At 41.1% G+C, this 9,594-nt stretch overlaps 1 protein-coding gene across 1 annotated transcript in view; it reads left to right on the top strand.

Annotated features, from left to right (window-relative positions):
• Window positions 1-227: 227 nt before the first annotated feature.
• Window positions 228-9,594, top strand: part of EPHA7 (EPH receptor A7) — a 163,939-nt gene continuing 154,572 nt past the window's right edge. The window contains exons 1-3 of the mRNA XM_022552770.3: window positions 228-496; window positions 4,881-4,945; window positions 8,621-9,290. Coding sequence (XP_022408478.1) covers window positions 400-496; window positions 4,881-4,945; window positions 8,621-9,290 — 832 coding nt within the window. The 5' untranslated portion in view covers window positions 228-399. The remainder of the gene's footprint in view (window positions 497-4,880; window positions 4,946-8,620; window positions 9,291-9,594) is intronic.

The raw sequence follows: 9,594 nt of genomic DNA, 5'->3' as shown, positions 1-9,594 counted from the left end.
GCCCCCAAGGCCGGGGCGGCCGTTTCGCCGGGACCCGCCCCCAAGCCCTGGGAATCGCCGCCTGGGAGGCCGGCTGCGCCTGCCACTCAGCCCGAGTGGCAGAGGCTCTCGGCTCGGAGCCCCGCCCCCCTCCCCCCTAATTGATATTATTGGAGTGTGGAGCAAGCGGCCGGTCTGCAGTCGGAGACTTGCAGGCAGCAAACACTGTGCGGACCAAAGGAGGGAAAAATTTTTTTTAAAAGCTAAACGTGGAGCAGCCGGCCGTAGATCGAGAAAGGGAATCGATGCGTGGAGCGCAATAATTTTTGTTTTTTAAAAAAGCCCCACATACTCCGGAGCAAACAGCATTTAAAAAGCTGCGACTCAACTGAAACCTAAGATAAAACCTGCTCATGCACCATGGTTTTTCAAACTCGGCACCCTTCATGGATTATTTTATGCTACATCTGGCTGCTCCGCTTTGCACACACCGTGGAAGCGCAGGCTGCAAAGGAAGGTAAGGTGATGGGAAAGCAAAGTTTGTTCTGACATTTATTTAGCTGTCTACCTGCAAGAGCCGGCTGGTCCGCGGGGTTGCCGGCCGCGCCTCCGGAGCCGGGCGAACCTCCCCCGCCGGCTCCCCGCCCCCTCAACGTTCGGGCCGCTCCTGGCGGGCGGGTGGCAAGCGGGCTGCTCCGAGACGCTTGCAGCCCCGCTCCCGGGGCCGTTCGCCCGACGGGAGCGGGATTTCTGGCGCAGACTGTACAGAGGGCGTGAGCAGCAACGGAGGGCGGGGGGCGGGGGTGTGGGAACGGCCGGCAAGCTCATTCTCCGGGACCCCGGGCCGGTCAGATCTCTTCCTCTAGCCCTCTCCTCTTCCTCCTCTCGCCGTTCGTCTCCCTGGGGGTAAGCTGCGGCCGGAGTTGGTCGGAGACTGGGGAGTGCAGCCTCTAGTATCCTGACCAGCCCGCCGGCGAGCGGCTGGAGTCCGGAGCCTTTCTAGAGGCGCCGTGACTTGGGTGAGCTCCGAATGCTCGGGTTACTAATGAAGTGCTCACTGTGTCCGAGGAGCCGGCGCGGGCCTGCGGCTGGCGCTCGGCCGCCTGCACGGAACAATAACGCCGCGGAGGTGAAGCAGCGGGCGGCGCGCGCTCCGCGCCCCGCGGTCCAGAGACATCTCCATTCAGCGCGCGCCGCGCGGGTCCCGGCGGCCGCAGGGACAGCGGCAGCCCAGAGGGCTCGGCCGGGCCGGGGAGGCAGGGGACGGGCTGGGTCAATGCAACTGATTACGAGATGCCTCCCGGGCGACCAGAGGCCCCCAAATCTCTGCCCCACAGTTCGGCAGTTAAGGAGTGCTAGTGGTCTAACCTTGAAAAAGACCTGGACCCCGAGGGCTAGCTAGCTCTGGTTGACTAGAGCCAGGATTCATTTGGGCAGCCAGATACGCCTGTATATGGCTATTCCCCCCACCCCCTTCTCCTTTGAACCATTAACAGAAAGTAAAATACCTTTCGGTGCCTGTAGTTGGAGCTGGGGAAAAATAAATCCTGTCAATGGAAAGGTCTTGCTTCTGAGCAGTGTCACAATCTACCCGCCCTCCTCCGTATCTTGCAGGCTGTAAGTCTAAGGTTGATTTCCTGATATTTAAAAGCAGACTACTAATAATTACTTGTTCCTAAAGTGTGGAGGATGGAGAAATCTGTTATCAGATTTAGGTCATGGTGGTCGGGAGTGGATACGTACCGGTACTCGCTCCATCTATCCCTGAAAACTGAGTTATTTTGTGCTGCTTTTTAAAATTCTCTTCGTGGACCCTTCTTCGGTCACTCAAAACACCCTCTCCCACAGCCAAACGCCATAGTCTGCTCCTTGATCCAGCCTGACCTTCTGACCCCAGTTTCCGCATCTGCAACCTGTATTGATGCTGAACCCATTCAGAGAAAACCTTAACTTCCAGCTGTTGGTTTCGCGTTTGCTGATGAACCCACATCTGCTAGAAACACACAGCCATACAAACCAAAGCCCACACTTCTACTCGCATGACATTAGCGATTAGGGACATTGAATCCTGGAAACTTGTATTGATGCCCCTGGAAGAGCGGGACCCGAGGAAAAGTTTGCACCGCCGGGGCGAAACCCCGCGCGCGAGCTCGCACAGACCCGGGCTGGAGTTTGAGCTATAAATAACTGCATCACTAGGGGGAGAGGTTCCTGCAGTCAGAATGGCTTGCTCGCCCGCGTTCCTCTTCTGGGTGCGAAATACGTGGAGAGGATTCTGATTCTAGGAGGCCGAATTCTTTACATGCAGAAGTGAGCTGTTTAAAAGGTGGGCGGGGGTGACGAATGCGCTCCGCTTCTCGGTGGCAACGCACCCGGCGCGCCACGGTGGCCCAGGGCTGCCGTTCTGGGAAGAGCAAGCCCCGAGACGGCGCCGCGGCACCCAGAGGCAAGCGCCGGGAAGCGCCTGGAACAGGTGCCTGGCTCTCCGGAGCGGATGGGGGGTAGTTACAGGAAGAAGGGGCACCCCCCCTTTCCCCTTTTCCCGCACACGTTCTATCGGGGAGGTCAGTTCGGCTACTGGGAGCGCGCGTGTAAGTCAGTCTGACGTTTGGAGGCGAAGTGCAGCCGCTGTTTTTCCTTTCATTAATGCCGTCGCCGCGCTCCCTCTGAGGAGACGCTTCCCGATAGCCCCTCTCCTCCTCCCGGTTCCTTCTGGAGCTCGGGCGCCACCGGCTCCCTGGAGTGCCCAAGTCTGGCGGAGGCGTAATGGATGCTTCGGCCGGCGGGCGCGCCAGTCTGGCATCCCCTCCCCGCCCCGCCCCGCCCCACCGGCGGCCCCGCCCCGGCTCCAGCCGCTGCCCGCCCGGCTCCGGGCTGGCTCCGCCGGGGGCGACCCGCATCTTGCTCCTCACCCTCGCCCCCACCCCCTGCATCCCCCACCCCGGCCCGCGAGGCAGAGCGCAGAGTCCCCGAACCCCGGCCCGCGTGCCCTGGGTCCTGGTTGGCTGCCGGGCTACGCCTCTGCGGGCGCGAAGGGCGGCTGGCGCTCGGTGCTCTGAGCGGGAAGGCAAAAGCGCGCACTTGAGGGCTGGCACAGAGAGCGGACGGCGGAAGGGAGACACGGTGAATCGTTCGAGCTGGTTAAACGCTCGGGGGCCGGTTTCCCTTTTGTTTTATTTGTTCATTTGTTCTCTCTTAACTTGTTTGCCATCATCACCGCCCCGCCGGGGTCCCTGGTTCCCACCCCAGGCTGTGCTGAGGGGTAACGGAAAAGGAGTAAACAATCATCACAGTGTTTTAATTCACCCTCAAAAACGACCCAAGAAAGTTTCCTGGGTTTAAAATTCACTTGTCTCTTGTCACTGCGGAAGACCGAAAAAAATAATAATAAGTAATCTCAAAAGGAAAGTACCTGGAATCCATGTTGTTTGTCCACGTTGAGGACAAAAACAAAATAAACTTTAAAAGTTACTTAATGTAAGTTCAGTAATCTAAACATTTATGGCTGTTCCTAGTTCGAAGTACAACTTGGTATTTTAAAAGTGTGGCTTTGAAATTATAATTATTATTTGAAAGGGAGTCAAGTGTTTGTAACCAAGGTTTGTGCTGTCATGGTCTCCCTGAGAGTCTTAAGTATAAAACATTTTGGGAAAAATGTGTTTCTATATCCATTTTCAGTTATAGGGAATAACCTTGACTAGCTTGAAGGAGTTGAACACATAACTGTTTCTTTTCTTAGCGTAACAAATTTTCGTTACCTTTAAAAACACATTTTTTTCCCTCTGTTGGTCACTGAAAAGTTTATTTAAGCATGTATTTAATTTAAGTTCAAATTTTAACATTTTGCTGAGGATGATGGTAAGCATATTTACATACTTGAAAATGTATTCACCATTATTTCTGGACAAATTGATACATTTGCTAAAATGCTATAGAATCATAGAAATATTTTTAAAGAATACAAACTCATGTAACTCTGCAACCGGTTTGAGCAAAGAGTGAATGCTTTAGGAGGGGAATCGTCCTAAAAACCAATAAAATATATTAAATTGGAAGTATGGTATATATTAATGTATGATATTTGCATGCATTATCTTATATTAATACCATCAGGAGCATTAATTACATTTATATAAATATTAAGTGTATTATGCTTTATGGTAGCATAAAAGCAGAATACAACTGTTTTTTAAAAGTCAAGTCAAAGTTTAAATATTCCATTTTGAGAATTACGTACTGCTTTGAAATATTAAGAAATTAAAAAAATAGAAATATTGAAAACAAATGTTTGACTAACCCAATAATATATCTTGTAAATGATAGGAAATTTATTTTTCTCATGATAACATTGCTTAATATAGTTTTTAATTGTATTCATTTTGGCTTAAGAGAAGACACTGTGTGTGGAAAGTTTAAAAAAAAAAAAGCTCCAATTCTCAAAAGGCACTAGGGAGTACTTTTGGAAGAATAATACAAATTAATGACTGGCTGAGGAGTAATAGGGAAGTATGCTTTATTATGTTAATGTTATTATATTTGACAAAGTTTAGAGCAGTCAGTGGTTTACAAAATTCTTTACAATATATTATTACTATAGAATCAGTATACTTCACATATCAATTTTTTTACCCTTGCTTTCATGGTACTTTTGAGTTTTTTAGTTAATTTTAATATTTTAATTAAAAACTATAATGCTAGTGTTTTAATATCTTTTTTCCCCTAAGAAAGTGGAATATATTTGTAAGAGGTAGGTATACATTTTGTCATTCATTAATGTAAATAACTCTTTATTTTAAATCATAAAATGGTAATTATTTTAAAAATTAGATCGACTTTAATAACTTTTACAAACATGTTTTCATTTTTCATCTGACATTTAGAAGTGCAACTTTCTTTTTCAGTACTACTGCTGGATTCTAAAGCACAACAAACAGAGCTGGAATGGATTTCCTCTCCACCCAATGGGGTAAGGGCTTCTCCTCATAAAATATCAACCTTTATTTTTTTTAAGTAAGAAATAAAACCTTTTCCTCCTCCCCCAGTGGAATTATTCACATTCTTCATATTTAAACTGTTTTGATCTCCAATATCTTGTTCAATATTTTGTTGTGCTTATAATGAGGCATTGAGTTCTTTGAGTAGACAAGGTATATTTAGAACATTGGAAAATGGATAAAAAATGAGTTCTTATTGTGAGTGGGACCATACCTCAGGTTCCAGGCTATAACTGTTAACTAATTACAGAGAACATGCTTTTCACGAACTCACTTAAACCTCTTTAGTTGCTTTATACTTCCTTAGTATCATCACCAAGTAGGTTGTATGTAGTTCTTTAAAACAGTAGTTCTTTAAAACTGTTTTCCTCTTTTGAAAAACGTTTTAGCATCATTCAAAATATACTTGAAAAGATAACTAAAACTGTAATATGCTCAATATTTTAACATAAAATTTGCTCTAAAATATGATTTGGATTTTCTTAAATTTATATGTTGTGCTGCTATCTGTTGTTATTAATCAGAAGTGATGGCACAGTACGCACATATCAGAGTAAAAATCTGTTATCATAAATGAGTGAAAGCTGTCCAATAAAATTCTATGAAAATATAAGTAGATTCTAAAAATATTCTGACCGTTATGTTTCATATATCTGATATATTACTTACTTAAGATATATTACTAATATATATAAGATATATTACTTATATTACTTAAGATATATTACTAATATATATAAGATATATTACTTACTTAAGTTTAGTTCAGTGTCTATGTCTTCAGGTCTTATTTTAATTGTGAGACAGGACACATACTTCATCCCTGACTAAGGAAGGGGGCTCCAAGAAAGGTAAATGTACCCCATTGTTACTTAAGTTAATCTTTGGTACAATAAAAAATCTGGAGTCAAAGAGCATGAAGTATAAGTGAGGATATAAAAAGTGTAAGAAACTTTGCAAAGACAAGAATGAAAGTCTGAAAGGGATTTTTGAGTATAAGAACATCATAAAATCAATGTGTCATAAGCTAGAAGTTAAAGAATGCAAAATGTGAACAATGCAAATCTGTTTAAAGTATTTAGGTTTTTTATTAAATTAATATTTGAGAAACGCTTAAGATCATATTGCAGCTATCTGTATTGGTCAGACAAAGCTATAAAAAATGACAAATATTTACAGATTAAATATAAAAAGTATGCTGTTTGAAGTATGAATGTCATACTTTTCTTGAAAGTGGAGTAGTTTCCATGAGTAAAATAATATACACTATAGGAAGACATTCGCAATAAAAAATGAAGCACCTTTCTTGCCAATGACAGATGTGGCCCATTTTGCACCATCCATCAATTAAAACAAATAGAGATACAACATGGTTTTTAATCTCTAAGGGGAAGTAAACTGATGTATTATTGTAATATTTCATCCATGTAATCCATAAAATGATAAATTATGACTGTCTGTGTTATCTTGGACTGAAATGGACATTTTATCAGTCCAAAGTATCTTGAGTTAACCGTTAACCCTACATATCTTTAGGAATCAGCAGATAATATTAGAAAATGACGACTGACAATATATTCCATATATGAAATGGATTGGCTTACATGTGGTTAAATATCTAACTGGAAATAAAATGTTATTAAGATATAAGTGTCTAGAAATAACTTTATAAGCATACTATAAAAGCAGGCTAGCCGAATTAAGACTTCTTTCCCAATGGTGGTGTTTGTAGAAATCACTGCGGTCTCTTAGAAAGTGAGATAATAAAACAAAAGTTACATTAAATGCATTTATTTCGTTTCACTCTTTGTTATTTATGCAACAGTTATCTTGAAATTTTCCCCGCAGGAGTAAATTTTTAATTAAACATTAAAATTAACTGAGTTTCATTGGTAGTAAAGTTGATTTTTCATACATTGAACAAAATAATATAATTGTTCTTGGAACTAGAAAAAGGAATTCTTGAGATATATTCCTTTCTCATAATTAGCCTTCGTTTCTTGTAACTAGGGAATTGTTCAAAAGAGCTCATTTATCCTTGGAGCTTTTCATTTTTTGGTAGATGCTACTACTAGTTTTACTTATTTTAATAATTTCAACCTAATTAAGAGACTAAAATCTGCTTGTCCAAATGGATGAATTTGGTTATATTTGGCTAAGGGCCATTCAAGCAAATTATAAGCAGCTAACTGAAACAGGAAACTATGTACTCCATCAACTAGTCACAAACTCCAGTTGTGTTGAGTAAAAGCTGAACATGATAATTGGTTGTTTGCTGCATTTGAGGACCTTTGATGATATGTATAATAAAATTGTAGCAAATATATAATATGTCATCATAAGAAATTTCTGAATTACAGTATATTACTAATTTGTCTTGTTAGTTTTCTAAGAACTACTTTTAAAGTTAGAAATTAATATTTCACAGAGCATTTAAGTAAATTGATTTTTCTGATCGAGTTTTACAAATAAAACTCATTACCACATGCTTATTAGTTTATTTTCCCATCTGCTTTTCTTGAAACGATAGTTTAAATATTTCATGCTATGTGACTTTGGATTAGAATACTAATATAATTTTATATTTGGCATTTCCTGTTTGGGAAATGAATATAAGTAGGTGACAATTTCACTATTAAGGTATCATAAATACAAACTTGGAAATTTTGTAATAATGGTAAGGAAGGACATAAATAACTGTTCTCTTAGGCTTTTAGGTGAAATGAATTTATTAACTAATGAGCAATATAGATAGATTATACAAGACTTAATCTTTAAATTGTTGCAAATTTGGCTAAGCTTATTGTTTTCCTTTTTTGTGAAAATATATGAGTTTGCTGTAGTGTACATTATATCAGCATATGAATGGACATTTTTAACCATCTGATATTTTTCCTGTCAGAAAGCTTATTACTGAAATATGATCCAGCATGCTGATTTGCCATGTACATTTGATTGTCTGTTGAAAGCAACTTATTTATAAAGATGTATCACACTTTTATAACTACTTATTTATAGTTATATGGCATTATGGATAGTATTGTATATAACACTGCAATAAATAAATAGCTCTGTAAAATGTTCCTCCCTTATATCTCATTTTGCAAAGATCGTAAAAGATTTCTCATTATGATTATCAACATGTTGTGGAATGCTTTTACATTTCAGAGTACTCTTGGCATTTTCTTCCCTGTGTTTTTAGGTACTCTCTAAGTTTAACATCAACACTTAAAATGTCAACGGAGTTATCAAGAATTCTGCCATGTATCTGTATGTATATGCATTAAATGGTAATTTAAGTAATTTTGTTATGTGCTTTAGTCTATAAAAATCCCAAGCTCAGTGGAGACATTGGCATAAGCAAACATGTAAAAAGCAACACTAATACACTTGCAAACAGATACTAAGCAAAATGAAAGATTTATTGTATGCATAAACAATACAAGCAACAAAAATGATGTTCTGACACCAGGATGAAGCTGAACTGAGACTCTGTTCTAAAGGTTACAGTGTTCGTCAGGGTAGGAATTCACCTAGCTCTTTGAAAGATATGCATTTGTGCTACACTAAAGATTCCTCATGCACTTGCAAAAGCCAAATGTTATTTTTTTTGCTGAATGACTGATGACCTTTTCTAAATTTTACAGTGGGAAGAAATTAGTGGTTTGGATGAGAACTATACCCCGATCCGAACATACCAGGTGTGCCAGGTCATGGAGCCCAACCAAAACAACTGGCTGCGGACTAACTGGATTTCGAAAGGCAATGCACAAAGGATTTTTGTAGAATTGAAATTCACCCTGAGGGATTGTAACAGTCTTCCTGGAGTCCTGGGAACTTGCAAGGAAACCTTTAATTTGTACTATTATGAAACAGACTACGACACTGGCAGGAATATAAGAGAAAACCTCTATGTAAAAATAGACACCATTGCTGCAGATGAAAGTTTTACCCAAGGTGACCTTGGTGAAAGAAAGATGAAGCTTAACACTGAGGTGAGAGAGATTGGACCTTTGTCCAAAAAGGGATTCTATCTTGCCTTTCAGGATGTAGGGGCTTGCATAGCTTTGGTTTCGGTCAAAGTGTACTACAAGAAGTGCTGGTCCATTATTGAGAACTTAGCTGTCTTTCCAGATACAGTGACTGGTTCAGAATTTTCCTCTTTAGTCGAGGTCCGAGGGACATGTGTCAGCAGTGCAGAGGAAGAGGCGGAAAACTCCCCCAGGATGCATTGCAGTGCAGAAGGAGAATGGTTAGTGCCCATTGGAAAATGTATCTGCAAAGCAGGCTACCAGCAAAAAGGGGACACTTGTGAACGTAAGTAATGTGTGCTATTAAAATTTCACTTTGCACTTTCTTCTATATCAGAGATTTTAAGTAATAATGACTATTAAGTAATAATGACTATTTGAACAAGTGAGTCTGCTGTGTACCAGCAGCCCAATTGAGTAGATCTTAAGTAAAGTCACTATTGAACTTATCAATGATTCCCCATAGTGATATCTGCACTAAGGATTCAGTAAATATTGCAATAAATATCGGCGATGATAATATTTGTTACTAAAATTTAATTGGCCCTATGCTTGACATAGAAGACAACAGTTGCACATTGGGCTACGAG

This window comes from Delphinapterus leucas, chromosome 12, assembly GCF_059928025.1.
Source record: "Delphinapterus leucas isolate spDelLeu-1000000601 "Yukka" chromosome 12, BTC_Dleu_Yukka2, whole genome shotgun sequence".
Taxonomy (NCBI): Eukaryota; Metazoa; Chordata; class Mammalia; order Artiodactyla; family Monodontidae; genus Delphinapterus; species Delphinapterus leucas.
Note: the sequence above shows the minus strand (reverse complement) of the source record. Positions and strands in the feature narration are given on the sequence as shown.